Raw genomic sequence first — 22,691 nt, forward strand, 5'->3', positions numbered from 1 at the left:
GGGCTGCCCCAACAATGTTCTGTGAGGTCTTGATCACCCGCTGGAGTGCCTTCCTATCACGTGTTGTACAGTTACCGTACCAAACAGTGATGGAGGCGGTAAGGACACTTTCTATAGTGCATCTGTAGAAGCAACTCAGGATTTTGGTGGACATGCCAAATTTCCTCAGTCTTCTCAGGAAGTACAGTCTCCTTTGGGACTTCTTGATGATTTGTTGGGTGTTGTGAGACCAGGTGAGGTCCTCGCTGATGTGTGTGCCAAGGAACTTGAAGGTTTTCACCCTCTCCACCTCAGTCTCATCAATAAACAGGGGTCTATGCGGCTCCTTTTCCCTTGTTTTTGGGTCGATGATCATCTCTTTAGTCTTCTCTGTATTGAGAAGGAGATTATCATACACATACACATATACATACATACACATATACATACATATACACACATATACATACACACTCATACACACACATACACATACATACACATATACATACATATACACCCATATACATATACACACATACACATACATACACATATACATACATATACATACACACTCATACACACACATACACATACATACACATATACATACATATACACCCATATACATATACACACATACACACACATATACATACATATACACCCATATACATATACACACATACACATATACATACAAATATACATACACATACACACACATACATACACACACACACATGCACATATACATATATACACATATACGGTACATACATATATACACATATATGGTACATACATATACACATATACATACATACACATACACACACACATACACATTTACATATATACACATATACGGTACATACATATACACACATATACATACACACACATACACATACACATACACACACATATACATACACACATATACATACACACACATACACATACATACACACACATACACATATACATACATACACATACACACACACACATATGAGAGGCCCCTTGAGAGATAATTCATACTTGGTTTCACACGCAATATCATAATCTCACATGTACACCACTATACTCTCTTAAAAACACTATCATACTCTCACACATACACTATCATACTCTCACACATACACCATCATGCTCTCTTAAAAACACTATCATACTCTCACACATACACTATCATACTCTCTTAAAAACACTATCATACTCTCACACATACACCATCATACTCTCTTAAAAACACTATCATACTCTCACACATACACTATCATACTCTCACACATACACCATCATACTCTCACACATACACCATCATACTCTCACACATACACCATCATACTCTCTTAAAAACACTATCATACTCTCACACATACACCATCATACTCTCTTAAAAACACTATCATACTCTCACACATAAACCATCATACTCTCTTAAAAACACTATCATACTCTTACACATACACTATCATACTCTCACACATACACTATCATACTCTCTTAAAAACACTATCATACTCTTACACATACACCATCATGTGAATGCAAATAATCATGTATAAGGATCCAAATGTCAGTGAATGTAAGACAGAATGGTAGGGTATGTGAATGAGAATAGTTGTTTGTGTGAGAGAGTTTGATTGAAACGGAAACAGTCCTGAATTCTCAGTGCCTGATTGGCTATCTTTGACGAAGCTGGAGGAAGCAGGATTTCATGGACATGGCCCACCTTCCCAATCATGACTGATAGAAGAAGATGGCGGACCGGGAGAAACTCAGTGAAGCCATTGGCCTTTTAAACAACATTTTAAACTCTCCAACCGTTATCACAACAATGTCAGAAATGTTGGATCAAAGGCGACAGACACCCACAGGTGCCTCTTCTAACGCGACTGTGGAGGAGGAAATGCGGCGGATCTTCAGGGCTAGCTCATCAGGTGTATCAGGAAGTGCCAGTAGCACTTCGTCTGGATCTAGCCTGAACCAAGTGATGCAACCTCGATATCGAACTCAACAGTATTTCGGTGGATGGGCTTCAAAGTCAAGGAAGAGGTGAGTTTATTGAATAAGGTTTAATCATTTATTTAGCCGCGGATGTTTTTTTTTTTTTATTTAAGCTACCGCTTAATAATATTACTGCTTCTACGCTAACACATTAGCATTAACACTAGCAGTTACTTTTGTCAGTATTCGTTAAGGGACAGTGAAAATGTTAAGAGTGAGACGTTGTAGTGTTTCGTTAAAATTAACGCTGCTGAATAACATTAAACCCGCATACTACCTAACTAATTTAACCTGTAAACCTAGGGCTGGGCAATTAGCTATTTGAAAAGTAACCTAAAACAACATTCAGAACTGACTTAGTGTTAATGTCAGGTATTTTCCAACAACTTTACGTAACGTTACATCTTAAAATGACAACAGTTAATATTACTCAAGGCTTGAGTACAGGTCAGTCTGCTGTGTGGAGCCATTTCATAACGTAAGTAGCGTTAACAGAATAGGCGAACAGCTCATTTCAGCTGCGCTCCGGTGTCGCGACACCTGTCCACTTGCGATTCCGTGTGGTTGCACTCAGAGCAGTCATGTTAGCACTAAGACTGAATGTAACAGCGAATGTTCAAAATGAGCTATAGTATCTATTCTAAGTAAACGAGAATCAAGTTGAGTTCATGAGTTTTGTTTAGCAGCAACCTTGTACAGTAACGGTGGTAACTCCAAAGTTAGTGACAGTTTAACCCTGAAGCAGCGAATGAGTCTCCACTGATGACAGTTAGGAAACTAAACAACTTGTTTCACACGCAGCACGCTGTTATTAAAATCTAGTTCTTACCAAAGTAATTATGTTAGTCACCAGATGTGTGAAACTAAGCCTGTACTTAGATTTTCCTGTTTTAGAAAAGATAAACCTGAAAGCCTTCATAACTACTATATGTAACATAAATGTGACTCAGCTATAATTTATGTTCAATGCAAAGAGTTAATAAGAGACAATAAAGACGTGTGCACATATTTATTAAGATAAGAACTAGCTAAAGTTAATAGTGTGGATGTTATTGCCATTGCCAGCTGAAAATGTTATGTAATGCAATATGTATTGAGACAAGGCTCTTTTTAATTACTGTCCTCTAAATGTTTGATTGTCTTGCATTGATTGTAAGTTGCTCTGGACAAAAAAGTTTGCTAAATGACTAAATATAATGATAATGCTTTCTTTTTTAGGCCTACTGCCTTAAATCACCCAACCTTTAATAAGGACATCATACTGCTACCTGATTCTACATGGGATGAAGTCTGCAAACACAAAACCAAAAGAAGGCTTCATGAAAGGGGCTATATTTTAAGTGCCTTTGAGATGAGGAAAATGTGGGACTGCAGGACAGTCATTGCAGAGATAAGAGAAGCATTCAAAGACAGAATTCCTGAGGATGTCAGGTATTTTTTAATATTACGACATTGCACGTTATACCTTATGGGTTGATTGATACAGGGTGGTTTTGAAATTGAATTCTATTTTTTCTTGTTTGTTATTCAGTATTGATCTTTTGATGGCATGTGGAAACAAACTGGTTTCACCAAAGTTGCGTGAGGGCCAGGAACTGAATGGCTTTATGATTCACAAGGTGTTCAAATCAAAGGCAGTGTACATTAGGCCATCGACAAATCTTCCATTTCCGGTAAGCTATTTAAAAAAATGTCAAGCAGTGTGTTCCTATGTCAATTGGACCATACAGTTTTCATGGTTTGGCAATGGGTTTAACCCAACATTTTCTAAAAACATATTTTTTGTTGTTAAGTCTGACAGCACAGATTCGGAGGACAGTTGTGTGGAGGTTGACGCTACATCAGCATCTAGTGACCACAGTACCAGTCAGACCAGTGACTGTATGACCACAAGGGCCAGGGGAAACCAAACTGCATCAATACAGCAGATCTCTAGTTATCCTTTCACAAGAAGGGCCAGAGCTAACCAGCTCTCTGCAACACAGCAAGCATCCAGCGATGTCATGACCAGAGCTAACCAGCCTTCTTCAACACAGCAAACATCCAGTGATGTCATGACCAGAGCTAACCAGCCTTCTTCAACACAGCAAACATCCAGTGATGTCATGACCAGAGCTAACCAGCCTTCTGCAACACAGCAAACATCCAGCGATGTCATGACCAGAGCTAACCAGCCTTCTTCAACACACGAAGCATCCAGTGTCATTGACTTAGATAGTGTTGGCACAGTGAACCAGACACCATCAGCTAGTGATGACAACTATGCTGCCTACCTTTCGATCATGGGTTCCATCTCAGACCTTTCTTCTGATGATGAGGAAGTAAACCAGGCAATAATGGCCAGTCCTGAGAGTCATGTGTAAGTGACTGGTTAATATGACACTGTTTAATTAGTGTGGTCATTTCAGATAGACAGTGGTAAGAAAAAGTCAAGTCTTTGTAATTATCTGGTTTTCTTTCAACAGGGCATCCGAACACATAAATGCAAAATCAGCACAGGAAGTGCTCCTCAATCTTGCATCCCTAATTGACAGTAACAAAAGATGCAGGTTCAACATTAATAGGTCTTCAGTACTGGATGGTGCTCTGCGGGGCTTCAGACGACTGTCCTATAATCCCAAGCACCAGATGTGCATCAAGTTTTCAGATGACTTAGGAATGAATGAAGAGGCTGTGGACCTTGGTGGCCCTAGGAGAGAATTTTTACGGTTGCTCATGGAAGCCCTGGTACTGTCACCAATGTTTGAAGGAAGAGACGATAAATTGAACTTGGCTTTGGACAGTTCAGGTATATGTTTGGTTCCAGTGTATCGATTCCCCCCCCCCCCCCCCCCCCCAATATCCCTTTTTCCCAGCACTAGTTTTGTCCTAGGGTGCGTACCATTCATTTTATCCTCTGTTTTGTCTTCCATGCTATGTTTGTTTCAGCTTTAAGAGAAGATAAATATTTTATCGCTGGCCAGGCCATTGCCGTAAGTCTTGTCCATGGCGGTCCTCCACCAGGATTCATTGCACCAACACTGTATTCTTGTCTAGTTGGTGGCAGTTCTTCAGTAAAGCCTGTCTTGGAAGACATTGCTGATACAGACCGCTATGAGAAGGTTAAAAAGGTAAATTTATTGTAAACATACACTCAGTTGCCAATTTATTAGGTCTACCTCGCTAAAAGTAATGTAGCCTAATCCAACAGTCCTGCAATAAATCCTACGTTCATGAAGGTTTTAATGTTCAGGTTTTGTTCAAACTGTTTTAGAGAGGTGTTGATTCAACTCTGTGATCATTTTGGAGGATGTAGTTTGGGCTGTCAGTGAACTGTATTATGTTATTCTGACATTTGTTATTTTGTCTGCCCCATTCATTTCAGTGTTGGAAGGCTAAATAACCAAAACACCTCTCAGTATAATGCAATCCAGTTCAACAGCACCAAAACCTGCAGACTCCAAAATGATCATACAGTTGAATCAACACTTTTCAAAGATAGTGTGTGGTGTTGTTTTCTATCCACAAAACACTTGTCAAAAGGAGGCTACAGATTTACCACACATACTTTTTGCATCCTTGGATGCCAACCTTTGCTTTAGTTTATTATTTCTCTTTTTTCTTTTGTGTGGTGTTTTTAGGTGTCCGAATGTACGTCTTTGGATGACCTGATAAACGCCACTGAACCACTGCAAGATTACCTGGCAAATGCTGGGTGTCTCAGGCCACTGAAATGCATTGAGGACAGAGATCTGCTGGTTAAAGACATTCTCATGTTTCAGGTGGTCCACAGAGTCTGCGGGGCATTTGAAAGGTTTGTGTAACACTATTGTTCAGAACAGCAAATTTGTGAAATTTTTGTTACATGGATAGTGATATTTTCTGCTATATTTTCTCCTCTGCACAAATACAACAACAAAACATTTGAACATGTACTGTATTTTTTTTCTTTTTAATTTTTAATTAAAAAGCCACTGTATATCCTTATCAAATGCCTACATGGGTTGTGTAAGAATAACAAAAAAAAACAGGTTCCAAACAATTGATGAAGTAAGCAACTCATTACCATCTCTAAAGTACCCTGTAAAATAAACTATTTGCACACATTACAACAACTACATTTTCAAAATTGAGACATATTACACATACAAAAACAAAATTTTAACCACAACGATAAATTCTGTGTAGTCTTTCTTCTGGTTCTTCTAAAAATGATTGCTAGCTTGTACATTTGGGATTAAATTGGATTTGAAATTGTTTGGCGAGTCTGAACAGATAAATTTCAGATTGTCAAAGACAAAACATATTTCACATTTTTTGCCATCCTAGATTTCATCCTAACTTGTGCTGGCATCTTGGATTTTCTAGCTTTTATTCTGCATTGATGAAGCAAGTCATCCCTTTCCCCCTGCTAGCCTAACAATATATGATTATCAACACAATTTGAAACAGACATTTTTGTCTTCTTGTGTCTCATTTGTGTAGATTTAAGGAGGGGCTGAAGACCCTTGGTGTTCTGGATGCGATCAGAATGCACCCAGACAGTTTTAGACCCTTAATGTGTCACGAACCATCCCCACTCACTGCTGACTTAATGGATCACCTGTTCCACATCCGGCTGTCTGCAGTGGGAAGCAACAAAAGAAGGGCAGAGGAACGTGTTGTTCCATTTTGGAGGGACTACCTGCAGGATGTTGAAGGTAATTATTTGCTAGATATGTTAGATATGGCACTGTCTCATGCTTTTGTCACGTTTACAAATTGTACATACAGTATACTGGGCTAGGAGAAAATACATGGACTACTAATTGCAATGAACATTCATTATTCTCAGAGGTTGAATCAAAAGGATTTTGGTTTTTCCCTAACCTTTGCTAATGCCACCATTTGGCCAAGTTGTCAACTTTTGTTCCCATATTGGGTCTCTCTTTCAGTCTTTCCTTTTTTTTTTTTCCATTTATCCTTTTTTTTTGTTTTTTTTAAGTTTTTTACTCATTTTCCCTTCCTCTATCTTTACTCTTTGCTTCCTTTCTTTTTGCAATCTGTCTCCTCTAGAATTGGTTGTCTTTCCATTATATACCTTTTAAATAATTTTGTATGCTATTTTTGTAGTTCTAGTAACTTTTTTCTTTTTTCTTTCACTCCTCTCCTTAAGTTCTTTTCATCTATCACTTTCATTTCTCTCTTTTCTTCGTCTTACATTCCTTTTGGAGCTTTCTATATGGTACTATTTACTTTCTGGTATAATTGCTGTAAATTCTCATTGTTGTCTTTGGTGTTTGCTTGCTTGTTTTTCTGTGTGTTAGAGCAAGAGGGATCCTCAAAGCTAGGTAAAATCCTAGCCTTTGCAACGGGTGCAAGTGTCATCCCTCCGGTTGGCTTCTCCCCTCAACCATCAGTTGATTTCTTGCATGATCAGCCTGTCAGCTCCAGACGCTGTTTGCCAATGGCAAACACCTGCATCAACTGCCTTAAGTTGCCGCTGCTTGACACATACGAGGATTTCAGGGAGAGTATGGACTTTGCATTAGGTAACACACAGGGTTTTGGTAGAGAATAATATATGGACTGTGAACATTCAAGCTTAGCCATTTGCAGAAAAATCTTGCATTTGATGCTATTACAGGTAACTATTCCAGTTTGAAAAAAAAAAAAAAAACACATTTTCAGTAGTGAGCCAAAACTTTTTTTTTTCCAATAACCAATGCATTCACAGGCTGTATAGAATACCTTTTTTCTGTCACATTCTTTTCTAGTGGAGTGGTTGGGAAGTTATTATTTTTTTTTTTTAGGGTATACAAGCCCAGTGGTGCAAAAAAAAGCTAAATGTTGGTTACATTATTCAGTCTGTTGTGAGATAAACTGTTTAGCTTAGCACTTTGCATAAAAGTACTATATGCAGCCATTTACCATTTATCTGTTAGAGTACAATCCACAGTGTTCTAGTACTCAAGCGTCCTTGTTACTGTTCACTAATAAAATTCACCAGGCCTAAAAATAATTGTATGCCGTGGTTACCATCATCACTCAGTGGGTCTACTGTCTCGTGAATTCTGTTCAGAACTGTTTGATTTGCATTAAAGTTGTTTACTGGAACAACAATATTGTTTTCAGTCTCTAACTGTAGAAGGGTGTCTTCATTGATTTCCAAGGTATCATTTCCTGCTAAAATGTCCTGAATTGCACTGTTAAGAACCCCTCTCTGCCACAGTTGGAGAGGTGTTTGTCCTCCTTGTGTAGATAATCCATGATTGTTCCACTGATTTCGGAATTCTGCAGCCGCCCTCTGAACTCTTGGCAAGTAGATGTAGTGCAGACAAAACAGATGGAGTTCATCTGTAGAATCCAGTATGCCCTCATTTTCCATGAAGGTGAAGAGGTTACTGAAGTGGAATGAGACAACTCTGTTTAGCTCTGCCCACAACCGTTCAATCCTCTGATTGTGGACACTGCGTCCAGTAATGACACTGCCTCTGTTTAAACCCCTTCTCTCCAGCATATACCGGGCAACTGCTGTGTTCTCCATGCCATGGTCACAGCGTACTCTTAAGGGAAGGCCAAAGCTCTGTACACCAGTACAAAACAGTTCCAGTACGCTTGATGCCCTGTTGTTACTGAGGCACTGCAAGTATATGATGGTCCGGCTAAAGCCGTCAACACATCCATGAAAGACCAACCTCCACCTCACCAGCTTATGGTTTCCATCGATGTGCCTGTGGGGAGAAAAATTGCCAACATTTACTACTGTATTCAGTCTTGCGATAGACCCCACACCAAACCCCCACCTACCTGCACTCTGTAGGAACATACAGCTCAGTAACTTTTAATTTTTAAAGTCTTCCCTCAGTTTATAAGCGATATCGCTCATAAACAACCTTTCTAGGACAATAATTAGTTAAAAGACGGCGCTTTTTACAGCCGAATCGATGTTATCTTCGACTTGATACATAATGCCTGTGACCTCATGACGTAGCTTTGACAGTTATTTCACGTTGAAGAAAGTGTACGTCCGTAAACTGTAACCCGTATTTGTAATTTTGTAAAGCTGTAACTATGAGTTGCATTCTTACAGATAATTAATACACTGCATAATCTATGCATAATCTATGCGTGGTTTGACTCAAACAAGAGTTTACAATTTTTTTTGTAATTTATGCACAACTATAGACTAACATGCACACATTTTTAATACGTGCACGATTTTTATGTGTACACGCACAAAACTTTTGACGGTAACCTTACCCCATATATTAATAATTCATATTTCCCCTGCAACTCTATGATTCCATTCCACAGATATGCTTTATGTAAAGTCATATGGTGTGTTGGAAGCTTTGCAGCCTGATGGCTGTGAGCTTGCAGCTGTGTGTTTTAGCATACAATTAAAACACATTGATTTGGCAAAATTAAATGAGAAAAACAGGCTAAATTCCCCTAAAAATGATGGCAGTGGTTCCAGCAATTCAGTCATTGTTAATATTGTGTTTTTTGTGGCATAGACTTCAATACCATATCCACTGTAATGTGCTGTTTTAGGCTGCAAGAGTAAGAATGTCTGTATACATATATTACCAGTGTGTGTGTTCAAAGAACCAAACTTGATGTAATATTACAAAACACTCACCATAATTGATTAGGAGTCTGAACATTGTAAATTCTTCGGCGAATTGCACGGCGGCGGCGGAAGGCCCGTCCAACTGGGTCAAGCTGTTGCAGGCAACGTCTCACTCTCCAACGCTGTATTCTAATGTTGCGTGATCGGAGGCCTCCGAGCACATACCTTTCTCCTGCATTTGGGGTGGTTTGAAGGATTGCACTAACAATGTCAGTCAAGGCCTCATCAGACATTGCTGTGTAAGTCAGTGGCCCAATTTGAAGTTGCTGTCTGTGCCTGTACAATGTCCTTCTGCTGATTCCAAAACATACAGCTATCCTTTGCCAACTCATTCCAAGGGACAAACAGTAGGTAATTTGTTCATGGAATATATTGTACTGAGGGCGACCAGGATGACCAGTTCTGATTGTTGGTGGTGCTCTTGAAGTAAACATATCCCTTTGTCTCATTTCCACAGATCTTGAGTTTTCATACGAATTTATGATGGAACAAAAACATGCATAGAGTGCCTCCAGTGCACCTAAGCTTCCTTGAATGTCACCCCCTTCTAACTGCTGGCTTATTGAGAGAAAGAAAGAAATTGTCCGTGCATATCCGTTAAGCTCACAGAATAATCGTTCCAAAATCATGCTGTCATGTCCCAGGCTGTCTGTTTCCCTTACAATGGTCTGAACACACCTCATGGTATTAGTGAAAAAAATAGCAATGTCCTCCTCATTACCATTTACTCCCACAAACAAAAACTGAACTTGAAAAAGAAGGTAAATAAGTGGAAAAATCATGACTACTTTGCTACTGTTCTTAAAAAAACTATAAAGTTGTCCTTGAAAGTGCTGCTGCTTGATTTGAATGCTCCCACGTAGCTTCAGTTTAGCTAGCAGTACTCTGAGAAGGTCCAGGCTTTATTTTTAGGGCTGTAAGCCAATCAAGGAATGAGGATTTAAACTGTCTTCCTGTTTGATCAAACTAACTTCCTGTTCAATTATACTCTTTCACACATGGTACAATTCCCTCTCACATAAACCATCATAACTTCTTAAACACACAATCATTGTCATCATTGAGTATGATTGTGTTTTTAAGAGAGTATGATGGTGTATGTGTGAGAGTATGATAGTGTATGTGTGAGAGTATGATGGTGTATGTGTGAGAGTATGATAGTGTATGTGTGAGAGTATGATGGTGTATGTGTGAGAGTATGATAGTGTATGTGTGAGAGTATGATGGTGTATGTGTGAGAGTATGATAGTGTTTTTAAGAGAGTATGATAGTGTTTTTATGAGAGTATGATGGTGTATGTGTGAGAGTGTATGTGTGAGAGTATGATGGTGTATGTGTGAGAGTATGATAGTGTATGTGTGAGAGTATGATAGTGTATGTGTGAGAGTATGATAGTGTATGTGTGAGAGTATGATAGTGTTTTTAAGAGAGTATGATAGTGTATGTGTGAGAGTATGATAGTGTATGTGTGAGAGTATGATGGTGTATGTGTGAGAGTATGATAGTGTTTTTAAGAGAGTATGATAGTGTATGTGTGAGAGTATGATAGTGTATGTGTGAGAGTATGATAGTGTTTTTAAGAGAGTATGATAGTGTATGTGTGAGAGTATGATAGTGTTTTTAAGTGATTATGATTTATGGCCCAGACAATACTGTGTGTGAGAGAGTATGATTATGCATGTAAGAGGGTATAGTAGTGTTTGTGTGAGAGTATAGTGGTGTACATGTGAGATTATGATATTGCGTGTGAAACCAAGTATGAATTATCTCTCAAGGGGCCTCTCATACACACATGCACATATACATATATACACATATACGGTACATACATATATACACATATATGGTACATACATATACACACATATACATACACATACACACACATACACATATACATATATACACAGATACATACATACACATATACATACCGGTACATATACACACATTAACATACACACACATACACGTATACATACACACACATACACATATACATATACACTCATATACATACACACATATACATACACATACACACACATATACATTGTATATATGTGACACACACAAAATGTATGGTCACTTTTCTGAGATGTATTTTGTAAGGATATGAAAGCCACCCCCACACATTTTTGATTGTATTGTAAAGTTAAAGGTTGTTGCATTGTTAAAATATGTACTGTTTTCCACACAAAAACTAATGGGATGTAATAGCACTATTTCGCCACAAGGGGGAGTGTCTCGCCTAATGTGCGTCGCTTCAGCGGAGAAGAACAACATCCTGTGCTGGAGTAGAACGTTGGACAAGAACAAGTGTGTGACGAAATGCCACAAGGCTTATGTGCTATTTCTGTTGTTACAGGTGAGAGTTAATTGTGCGTGCAATATTTGAGTAGCATCAGTGATGTAAGTGTGTGAATGTTGGCCGGTTATCCACACGTTTGTATGTGCAATGAGCAATAATGACACCTCGTGATTCTAGCTAAGCTAAGCTAACGTATATGAACGAGGATGATGTAATGCTGACTGGATGTGGCTACTGGTATCACAATTGATAATTAAGTGCACTTATTACTATGAAACAGTCGTTGTGTTGCAAGGTAGGGATACAGTGGTATTTTATATGATGATATGTTTAAGTTATACTGGAATAATGGAGAAGAAGAACAACATCCTGTGCTGGAGTAGAACATTGGACAAGAACAAGTGTGTGACGAAATGCCACAAGGCTTATGTGCTATTTCTGTTGTTACAGATTCACCTATTAAAGAGAAAACAACCAGTACACATCTCCTTTCATTAGTCATTGTGCAACAATTTTATTTTGTTTGAGTACAACAGAGAAATTGTAATTGTTTTGGGTCATTATTCTTGTCAGCAAAATTACACTTCCATTGGAACAACTCGTTTTAGTCAAATACCTCAATTAATGGAACATTCCTAGTTTCGCCAAAAGGGGGCAGTGCAGCGATTCTCTCTGCTAAAGGACTGACGTGACTTCCTCATTCTGCCGAGGAGGTTTAATGGAGAAGACACAGCTTGCACGTCTCACTTATTTATCCCTGTTTTAACAGGTGGGTGTCCATTTAAAGTGTCACGAACGACATGTACACATTATTAATATGCTTAGGGACAACTAAGGTGTATTTTTGTGACATTTGGGAAAGATTTAAGTGGTTTTGTAGCCATCTTTGAACACTCCGGTATTTCCGTTTTTTTCTATCTGTTGTTTGTGTAAAATGGCGGACCCGCTCGTTGGTGTCGCTAATGAACAGACAACATTATCCTTTTGGCTTCAGAACACGCACATATATATTGGTATATACTATAATGTATATAATACAATTTTATGTGATGTTGATGATTATATGTTTGTGACTTGCTGTATACATTAAGGTGATGTAAAGCACTTTGGGGGAAAAAATGTCTGTTTCAAAGCCTGCCATATTCACTCAGTGCCCAATACATTAGTTGCAATATGTTAGCCTGTTTAATACATATGAATATGCACTATGAAAGAAAATGTCTTTATTAATGCAATTGTCTTATTTTGACAAGAGAAATATTGAGTTTATTTTGGAGAAATTTGATATGTGGTGATGACTCAGAAGAACCCAATGTTGCATATCAATGTTTATTAATCGAAAGTAAATAAATTCTGCTGAGGTGGCTTAATGGAGAAAAGACACCGCTTGCACGTCTCACTTATTTATCCCTGTTTTAACAGGCCATTACAACCTCCACAATCAGCTGAACTATACTCTTGTTCATGGGATCTCACATTGAGACCTGTAACATATACACACATTTATACACACATACACATATCGCCATCACCACCGGTACAGCATTGTACATGCTTGCCAGTTGCCTAGCTCAGTTGGTAGCACTGTGGATTATGGTCCGGGGGATTGGTGTTCAACCCTGGCAAGGCATCCAGCTGCATGTACCTGTTTTGTGTAGAAAAAGATTAATGACTTCCTTGAGATTTCCAGCACGCATCGTACTCATCACTTCCGATGCAACATCATGCATACTTGCCAGCTGGTTGACTCACTTGGTAGCACTTTGGATTATGGTGCAGGGGACCAGGGTTCAAATCCCACTCAGTATTGCATTCCCTGTTGGCGTCACAGAGAAAAATAAATGAATTAATTTTAAAGTACAATAAGAGAATTTATAAAAGGCCAGCTGGCTAACTCCTACTTTTGCCCACCCCACGCCCGCGCCAACGCCCGCGCCCTCTCCCACCCACCACCCCCCACCCCGACCCCACCCCCCGACGCCTTTGCCCACTGCGCCCCTTTTTTTCCTATACGCCTACTTCTCCTTTTATGTTGACTCCACCCAGCTGGACAGATCTCTGAGGCACTTAACCTTTCCCTGGCAGCAGGCATCCTGGAGGCGGGTCTTTCGTCGTGTTGATACTTACCATAAGTAATGTTGAGGGGGTGTCCCTACCTACATTGTGCCACATTGATCGCCAACTGGGAAAGCAACTCCCTATCACATGTTAGGCGGCCCTGAGCGGGATTTGAACCCAGCTCTCCTGCACCATAATCCTCGGTGCTACCAAGTGAGTCAGCCAGCTGGCAAGCATGCATGATGTTGCATCGGAGGTCATGAGTACGATGTGCAGGCAATGTCAAGGAAGGTCACAAAAAGAGGACATGTAGATGGATGCCCAATGTTTCCATCCGCCTTACCCAGGTTTTGAACCCAGAACACCCGCACCGTAATCTATTATGCTACCAACTGAGCTAGGCAACTGGCAAACATGAACAATGTTGTACAATGTTGTACTTTTACAATAATAGTTCCACATGTAGAAAACAGTTAAACACATATATCAATGATGAATGAAAGGGATACATGCAAACTTAAGCTTACTTTTACTATCATTGAAGACGTGATTGTTGCCAAAGACACCATTCGGCAGCCAGATCACCACCTTCCTGTTTTGCCAGGAGTTATTTCTTGAATTCAGTAGTTCTCACCTCACGTCGCTACTTATCTTATTGATCACGGCTGCAAAATACGCCAAAACGGAGCCATAGAAAGTTGCAAGTGGCAGCATTTTGATGAAGAGGGTGAGAAACAACTGAGTTTAACAGTCACATCTTCAGTTAAAGTAAAAGTAACCTTAAATGTGCATGTATCCCTTTCATTTATCATTTATTTACAATTGTTTTATGCATGTAAAACTCCAGTGGAAAACCATAAGAAGGTGATTTGTGTTAACATTTTTCAGACTTGTGGTGTAACTGTTAGCAAAGAACTACAGTCAACAGCTGATGACATCGACGGGCGACAGCTGATTTGCTCTTCCTGTATCCCTGTATTAGCAAGCTAATAGGCTGCTAACAATCATGTTTTGTGATAAAAATACATTAAGAACACTTCACAGAACACAGTAGGACTTCAAATATGACCAGAAAGTCAAAGAAAGTGCTGTACAGCAGCAGAAGAGAAGTGGTCTGAGAAAGGGGAGGAGGGTATGAGTGGTCTCGCGTTGGTGGGCCCTAACTAACTACTTCATGTTGTCGTATAGACGACAGAAGTCTTTCTACTCACCTCCCAGCATTTCCATTTCACAAGCGCTGAGGAATGCTAACAGGTGGTGGATCAACTTTCAAGGCACAACAAGTGCAACAGGACCGAAGAACTTGAGAGCGCACCTGTTTCCCACCAGATCCCATTTCTCAAATCACATTTCAAACAAAGCGGCTCCATCCAGCTTCTCCTTTTTCCTCACATGGAACACAAGGACGCTACAACAGATGAACCGTGATGAAGAACATAGCAGTAGTAGTAGTCGTAGCAGCAGCAGCAGTAGCACACAGCAAATTCAGCAGGCCTAAACTGACACTGTAGGAGTTAATCTCAACACCTTCAAAGTGTCCCATGGGGTCCACTCTACAAAGTGTTACTTTAACACTTTTGAAAGTGTAGCCATTTTTACACCATTGTAGTCAATATTAACTATTTATATAGTTAAAACACTCCGACACCGACTGGTGTTGCATTTTTTTAACACTAGTGTGAGGTGTCACAAATTAATTCTTTTAAGAGTCATTTATTGACTCTTATAGTGTCATTTAAATACTCTCAAAGGAGTTGCAACATTAACACTATGTAAGTGTTAATATACTACTTCAAAATAAAATGACTAGTTGACGGCTTCATACATTTTATTCAAAAACATTTCCAACAGACAGTAGCTTAAATAACAGCAGGGCACTACGGATGCTCTTTGACAATTGTCATTAGAGCGCTGCTTGTCAAATGGTCTGAAATGAGTCAGTTCATTTAAACACACGACAGAAAACCAAGCATTTGGTCTTCTATGCAGTACGTGTTAAACAGGTCATCGTAGTACATCGTTTCTACATTACAGGCTCTTATGAAAGCACATTCTTTGTGTTTTATTATATCACAGATCTTCTTGAACACAGGTAGCTCAAAGCTACATCCAGTACATATGAACACACCAACATGGTGCTCTATACCGTAACTTCTCACCCAGTTGGTACTTGACACACTTGGAAGATGCTTGCAGACATCATGCCTGACCACGTTCCTCCCCACCTTTCAAGTTGCAGATCGTTTGATGTTGTAGGGCCAAATGCAAATCTTCTAAAATAATTTTCATAGTGAAAGGCCACGACAAATGACTGAGATTTTTGAAAATCTTAACCACACCTTTTGAAAGAATTGTGTTTGGCTTCAAAACATATGCACCACGTATGGATAAGAGGGCCAATTTTATGTATGCATCTTGGATAGTGTATCATCAAGCCATGCTTGGGAATCAATTTCTTACCAGGAAGCAATGCTTTGTACCGAGTGTGGTGGTCACTTATCAGATGTTTCAAGTAAAGCATCATTCCATCAGTTATGGTGTAGGAGAACACTACAGGTATGTTGACAATCTGCATGAAAAGGAGGAGGAAGTTCCAGTGATCATTCTTCCTTTCAATGACATCACCAAATATAAGTGGAGTGTTACATAGAAGACACCATGACTGGGCAGCATTCAGACCCAAATGTTTGCTCTTATCCATTTTTAACCATACGAGAGACTGAAGACATAGCGAGCTTTGAACAGTTCATCAAAAGATGCAATAAATGTATGTGCCTTGCATGGAACCGGCTTTTGGTCAATCATGTAGAACCTCTGGATGTCACCTTCGCTCACTGATGCACAGGAGAAATGCTTGTCTTGTGTCAAGTCTCGGAAGGGGGTCACACTGGCTCCTTCCTGTGGGTGAAAAAGGGCAACAACAACAACCCCTTTGCATGGTTTCCATTTCTCAGGTGTTTAGCACACCTTATTACGACATTGAATCAACACAATTAGCCGATTCAAGAACATCTGCAACCTAAAATGAATGCTTTTAGACAGAAATCATATTTTGATATGTCAAAATGTACCTTTGCATACCTTAAGATGTCTGAGAAGATGGTTGGCTGCTTGACAATCTGATCTTTGCCGTTTTTTTCCTGGCCTCGAGAAGTCAGAGGGAGCAGATGCAGGAGTAGAAGGTTGGAGGATGTATCACTGCCCCAGCCTAAAAGAAAAACATTTTTAAAACAGCTAGGAAATAAATATTTGAAGTTATTTGCGTAATACAGAACTGTTTCTACTGACCACAGCTGTCATCAGGTTGAGGTTCAGTTCCTGACAGCAACTCATCAATGTTCTGCTTTTGCGGGAGAGTCTTGCAGTCTGCAAGGACTTTTGTTTTGAAGACAGTTGACCACTTAGCCAGGAACCTCTGAGATACTTCATCAGCTAACATCATTGAGAAATCCTGGTCAATCTAGAAACAAGACATGAATATTTCATATACTGTAGGCCTACAGGTTTACAAATGGTTGACGTAATGGATAATCCAATACTGAACTAGTCCAAATACTCAAGATTTCCTTACCAATCCAGCAACATCAAGGAAGCTAGGGAACACAGAGGACAGACGATGATACATCTTGTGCTTGGATCATATTCTGTCGATACTGGAAAGTTGCTCTCATCTTCTTTGACCACGGATTCATCGTTTGAATGTCTTATTGTAGGTAGTGCCTCCCTGCACTCCTCATCAAACAGCTGTTGACCAGTTAACAGATGTTCTCCTGTGGTTTTTGGACCATCCTGAAGAAACAGTCTTGGAACAACTTTGACAGCCAGGAGAAGTGTAGGACACAACAGTGACTGGGTGGAGGGAGCAAGGATCAACCAACCTTACGATTTCTGGACAACCTGCTCTACCTCCTGAGCCACTGCCGCTAAGCTAAGCATCCTATGAACATATTTGAAACAAGATTTTAATAAACTACACACCTAAAAAGGAAAAAACAAAAACAGTACTTTGGGTTTTACATTAAAAGACACTTACATATCCAGGTTTGGAGAATGGATCTTTGATGTATAGAAAACCAGTCACAATTCTCAGGGCGTAATTTGTCGTCACACATGATGGCGGAACCCTCCTTTCAAAACACGTCATAGTTAATGATCACAGAACCATTCCCACACTACATGGTCTTACTGCAGTTGATGACAGTGTGGAATGACTGTTCTAATGGGAAGGGGGAAGTGACCCATGCAGCTCCATCATATCTGCAACCAGGATGTTCACCATCCGTTTACACGTTGCATCAGGTAGTGTTTTAGTCTTGTTGCGCTCCTTGAAGATTTCCTCACCTTTCGGATTGGCCCTCAAAACACCGACTTTCTGCCAAAAATATTAAAAATGAAATAGTGTGTTCATGGGAATGCAAGATGATTTTTAAATAAAACAATGTCATGCATATAAACACTTTACATTCATTTACTCAAAGCGTACCTGTCTAGCTTCATCCTGATCCATTGGTTCTGTTGGGTTCCTCTTGTGGGCTGAAGGATAAATTGTCGAACCTGATGAATGGATGTAGCAGGCAAGAGTGGAGACTCGCCACCAACTGGCAATAACTGGGGTGAAGCTGGGGATAGTGGAGTCTGCTTCATCTATCAAATGAATGTCTTACTCTACAAAACACTAATTACAACTAAAACAAAAAAATTGGGGGGAATTTCAACCTATAGAAAAGGGGCTAAAAATTGAATATCAAATGAAAATATGGTCTCACTTTACAATAAGGTACGTAAAATTACAGTCGTGCAGGATGAGGAACAAACCTTTCTAACCCTATCCACTACTCAGTTTTAGTAACTACTCTAAATGTATGTGTTTTAGTTCCTCAGTAACTCCTCTGCTCATTGGTTCCTTTTTAGTTCCTCATTAGATCCTCTACTACTGTAAATTTGTGCTTTAGTAATTAGTTCCTCAGTAACTACTGTATTTGTGTACCTTATTGTAAAGTGAGACCAAAAATACATTTTGAGGCCTCAAAGATCACAACAACAATCTCTCATTTGGACAAAACCAAGGTACCTGATGGGTCCACACTGCCTGTGATATCTAAACCACCTCATGCATTTTCAAATGTTTTCACATCCTTACCTGTCACTGATAAAAGGACCTTGAAAGTCAAAACACCTGACTTGACAAGCTCAAAGACATCTCCACCCACCTCTGAGAATAAGAATAAATAAAATATTTTAAAAATCCTACTAAAATAAAATATGGAAAAGCAGTTGCAGGGCTTATGCCTCAATTTAAAAGATATTACTTACCACATTCATGTAAGACTCAAGCAAAGGCTTTCTGCGAATCAAGAAGAAAAATAAAGATGCATTCTTCTAAAAAAAAAAAAAAACCCCAAAAACAACAAAAGTATAGTTCACTTCTAACACATGCCTGACAATTATTTTTAAGTTAAAGTAACAATTAGAGTTGCCAACCTTGATATCTTGTATCTTGTACAGCATATCAAGTCCTTTGCTGGGGGCCAGCAGGCCTACGTGTGGGGGCTCCTCGTGCCAATTAGCTAGTTAGCCATTAGCTCATTCAAAATGAAGATATAACGTAGCGTTCACTTACTTTGCCAAATGTTGCACAGGCAGTGCCGATTCAGCTCACAGCAACACTAAATAGAAAATATAACTTAGCAAAAACACGAGCTAACATTAGCAAAGGCTTTGGGTGGAAACAGCTGCCTCAGTTTATTAGTCTTAAATATCACACCAAAAACTAATGTTTTGTGTAAACAAGGTACAACACAATTAATTAGTTCATCCATTTAAACGTTTACTTACCTACTGATGCAAAATGATTCCTAATTGTCAACTTCTTCCATCTGCTTTTCATTTCAGCAACGTGAAGTGAGGGGTGGAGTCTAAATGAAATGTCCGTGGGCGGAGCTTAAGACACGTGAACACTGTTAGGTGTTAAATGGAGTGTGGAAGTGTTGAATGTCTGTGACACTAACACGATTTAAACATTTTCAACACTCCACTTTAACTACGACACTTTCATGATCCAGTGTTAAATTGAACATTTTTAAGAAAATGCAGTGTTAGAACTCCAACTAGTGCAAGATTGACACTCCAACTTCAAGATTCTCATCAACACCAAAAAATTAACACTCCTCAATTTGCTGTGTGGTAGCAGTAGCAGTACCAGTAGTAGCAGTAGCAGTAGTAGTAGCAGTACCAGCAGTAGTAGTAGCAGTAGTAGTAGCAGTAGCAGTACCAGTAGTAGCAGTAGCAGTAGCAGTACTAGTAGCAGTACCAGCAGTAGTAGTAGCAGTAGTAGTAGCAGTAGCAGTAGTAGCCGTAGCAGTAGTAGTAATAGCAGTACTAGTAGCAGTACCAGCAGTAGTAGTAGCAGTACTAGTAGCAGTACCAGCAGTAGTAGTAGCAGTAGTAGTAGCAGGAGCAGTAGTAGTAGCAGTACCAGTAGTAGCAGTAGTAGCAGCAGCAGCAGTAGTAGTAGCAGGAGCAGTAGTAGTAGCAGTACCAGTAGTAGCAGCAGCAGTAGTAGTAGTAGCAGCAGTACTAGTAGCAGTACCAGTAGTAGCAGTAGTAGTAGTAGTAGCAGCAGCAGTACTAGTAGCAGTAGCAGTAGTAGCACTAGTAGTAGCAGTACCAGTCTGTGTGATGTGTAAAGCACTTCTTGAATGAGCAGGGAGATTGATTGTGGACATGCGGTGGCAAATAAACAAGATGGTTTTGTAACCCATAAGAGCCCACAAAGAGGACTTTAAAAATTCATGTGTGATTTATTTAGGGGTGGTTGTCATGTGACTATCCCAGTATATGTTTCCCCAAAATGGCAGCCTCTTTTTCATCACGAAAGCTGATTTTAAATCCATGTAACGATTGTCATGCTTGAATAAGGTGTCAAATATGATCATTTTTCTTGCTATATTTTTTCCATTAATTCATAGAAAACGTCATGATTGGCTCAAGCAGAGTTCTGGGGATCCCGTGATGCAGAGAGAGGAGACAGTCCGTAATAACAAAAATGGTGTGTATCAAAAAGAATGTCCTCCACGGGAGTAAAAAAGACAAAATACAAAAATAGCAAAAGGTAATGAGTCCAACACAAAATACCGATCCGCGCCACGGAAAAAGGGATAACAAAAAGAGGTGATAGAAAAAGTGGCAGCAGGGAAAAATACCAACTAACAAAAGGAAAACTGTGCCACTGCTAAAGATAGCCAGGCAGGGAGAAAGTATACTCACAGTACAGGTAAGGTGGACCAGAGATTTAAACACGCGAGAAGGCAACATATAAGGATAGCAATACAGGAAGCAGGCCAGCAGCAGAGACCAATGTGGCAACAGGCTGTAGCAGATGACCAGATTAAGAAGGCCAGGAGCCCTAACCAGCTGCAGGTGCGCCACAGTGGCTCCGCCTCTGCGGGGACCAGCATGCACTCTGCATGCACTCTGCAAGAGACGGCAGATAGGTGGCAGCAGAGCGACAACACAGATCATGACCGAAAAGAAGCTGGTAAAATGTCACGATCAGGCTTTTAGCCTTCACGTTGCTACGGATAGCCTGTCAGATGTCTTTGTCACAACAGCAAAAATGAATAAGACACTGTTTCAATCAATGTGTTCTTTATGTCAACTCAAAGTACGACACAAAGAAGTGTCAAGTTTAGAGCAGATTTAGCATGAAGAACGTAAGATATACAGTATCAATTAGTGGTAGCTTACAAAACCACCACTCATGTCTTCTCGTTGCTATATCCACCGTCATTTCACTTGGAATGGAATCTTATGGGACCAGTCCAGGGTGTACCCTGCCTCTTGCCCGAAAAGACAGCCGGGATAGGCTCCAGCATACCCGCAAGCAAACAGTACAGAAAATGGATGGATGGATAAAAAAATGTAAAACATACAGTGGATCCCCACACATTCATGATTCAGCATTCATGGCCATTTTTTCCCTTGGAAAACATCTCATTCAGCAATAATCATTTACAAATATGATCATCCATGACAGCAGAGCTATTCTCTTTTTGGTTTGACAAATGACATATTCACACACATCAGCTTTGACTTTGGAAAACAGTGATGGACGTTTTTGTCTCTTTTCTGATATGTTAACTGTTTGTGTCTTCTTCATATTGATTTCTAGCCCGTTACTCCTTTCATCCAAACAACAAGCTTCAGATGGACTAAGAAAAGGATCATGAGTTGCACCCTTACTTCATATTTCATATTCTACATGCATTTCTAGTTGGTTTTGATAAAGTGATGTAATTTTATCCATTTATTACTCGTGTGACATGTGACATGATTGGCTGCGTTGTTCTGCGATCCTAAATGAGGACCTTTTCCTTTGCACACAGAAGGAAGCCTATAATTCACCAAGTATGACACCAATCACATGTAAATTGAATCCAGGCATCTTGATAGAGACACCACTGCAAAGTCTGAAGACGCTGTTAAGGTGTTTCTCCTGCCTTGATCCATCACGCCTGTGACAGCACTATGCTAATGGCTTGGCCTTTAGCCGTCTCACAGGGAGGATGTATGTTAGGATGCTTTCAAATTCCCTGCAGATTGATGTTTAGTCACCCAAGTCTGATCAGAGGAGACTGATGAGCAAAATTGCATCTGTTGACTGTGAAAGAAAACAGCCGTTCCCCAGAGAGAGCTGCAGGAGACAGATGTTCCACCTATCTAACACACACA

At 39.7% G+C, this 22,691-nt stretch overlaps 3 protein-coding genes across 19 annotated transcripts; 1 reads left to right on the forward strand and 2 right to left on the reverse strand.

The window, feature by feature from the left end:
* Nucleotides 1–1,000: 1,000 nt before the first annotated feature.
* Nucleotides 1,001–7,684, forward strand: LOC129174191 (uncharacterized). Its single transcript, XM_054765910.1, has 9 exons — nucleotides 1,001–2,046; nucleotides 3,217–3,429; nucleotides 3,530–3,671; nucleotides 3,792–4,357; nucleotides 4,464–4,786; nucleotides 4,927–5,108; nucleotides 5,619–5,791; nucleotides 6,463–6,677; nucleotides 7,284–7,684. Exons 1-9 carry the CDS (start codon nucleotides 1,751–1,753, stop codon nucleotides 7,535–7,537), a joined length of 2,364 nt encoding a protein of 787 aa, XP_054621885.1. The 5' UTR covers nucleotides 1,001–1,750; the 3' UTR covers nucleotides 7,538–7,684.
* Nucleotides 4,846–10,882, reverse strand: LOC129174192 (uncharacterized). Its single transcript, XM_054765911.1, has 2 exons — nucleotides 9,602–10,882; nucleotides 4,846–8,690 (listed from the first exon to the last, which is right to left on the reverse strand). Exons 1-2 carry the CDS (start codon nucleotides 10,372–10,374, stop codon nucleotides 7,940–7,942), a joined length of 1,524 nt encoding a protein of 507 aa, XP_054621886.1. The 5' UTR covers nucleotides 10,375–10,882; the 3' UTR covers nucleotides 4,846–7,939.
* A 4,898-nt stretch (nucleotides 10,883–15,780) lies between these two features.
* On the reverse strand, nucleotides 15,781–20,159 carry LOC129174356 (uncharacterized). 17 transcript variants are annotated; one of them, XR_008567428.1, is made up of 11 exons: nucleotides 19,797–20,158; nucleotides 19,443–19,627; nucleotides 19,275–19,305; nucleotides 18,445–19,173; nucleotides 18,303–18,333; nucleotides 18,148–18,218; nucleotides 17,995–18,088; nucleotides 17,533–17,898; nucleotides 17,250–17,421; nucleotides 17,043–17,169; nucleotides 15,781–16,859 (listed from the first exon to the last, which is right to left on the reverse strand). XR_008567428.1 is itself a non-coding variant. In XM_054766305.1 (6 exons), exons 2-6 carry the CDS (start codon nucleotides 17,584–17,586, stop codon nucleotides 16,291–16,293), a joined length of 726 nt encoding a protein of 241 aa, XP_054622280.1. In that variant the 5' UTR covers nucleotides 17,587–17,773; nucleotides 17,840–17,855; the 3' UTR covers nucleotides 15,781–16,290. The 17 variants fall into 17 exon arrangements, 1 of the variants encoding a protein (XP_054622280.1); XR_008567431.1 differs by having other exon boundaries at nucleotides 17,995–18,333; nucleotides 19,443–19,514; nucleotides 19,582–19,627; XR_008567424.1 differs by having other exon boundaries at nucleotides 18,148–18,333.
* Between the last annotated feature and the right edge of the window lie 2,532 nt (nucleotides 20,160–22,691).

This window comes from Dunckerocampus dactyliophorus, chromosome 21, assembly GCF_027744805.1.
Source record: "Dunckerocampus dactyliophorus isolate RoL2022-P2 chromosome 21, RoL_Ddac_1.1, whole genome shotgun sequence".
In the NCBI taxonomy this organism is placed as follows: domain Eukaryota; kingdom Metazoa; phylum Chordata; class Actinopteri; order Syngnathiformes; family Syngnathidae; genus Dunckerocampus; species Dunckerocampus dactyliophorus.

Excerpts from the sequence above, each read along its gene's own strand:
- LOC129174356 (XM_054766305.1), bottom strand. The coding sequence starts at position 17,586 with ATGTATCATCGTCTGTCCTCTGTGTTCCCTAGCTTCCTTGATGTTGCT. Across the intron at positions 17,170-17,249 it reads TCAACCTGATGACAGCTGTG|GCTGGGGCAGTGATACATCC; the intron begins GTCAGTAGAAAC and ends TTTTTCTTTTAG. Across the intron at positions 16,531-16,736 it reads AAAAGCCGGTTCCATGCAAG|ATTGTCAACATACCTGTAGT; the intron begins GCACATACATTT and ends CTTTTCATGCAG.
- LOC129174191 (XM_054765910.1), top strand. The coding sequence starts at position 1,751 with ATGGCGGACCGGGAGAAACTCAGTGAAGCCATTGGCCTTTTAAACAAC. Across the intron at positions 2,047-3,216 it reads GCTTCAAAGTCAAGGAAGAG|GCCTACTGCCTTAAATCACC; the intron begins GTGAGTTTATTG and ends TTTCTTTTTTAG. Across the intron at positions 4,358-4,463 it reads GCCAGTCCTGAGAGTCATGT|GGCATCCGAACACATAAATG; the intron begins GTAAGTGACTGG and ends TTCTTTCAACAG.
- LOC129174192 (XM_054765911.1), bottom strand. The coding sequence starts at position 10,374 with ATGATTTTTCCACTTATTTACCTTCTTTTTCAAGTTCAGTTTTTGTTT. Across the intron at positions 8,691-9,601 it reads CAGACTCCTAATCAATTATG|GCACATCGATGGAAACCATA; the intron begins GTGAGTGTTTTG and ends TTCTCCCCACAG.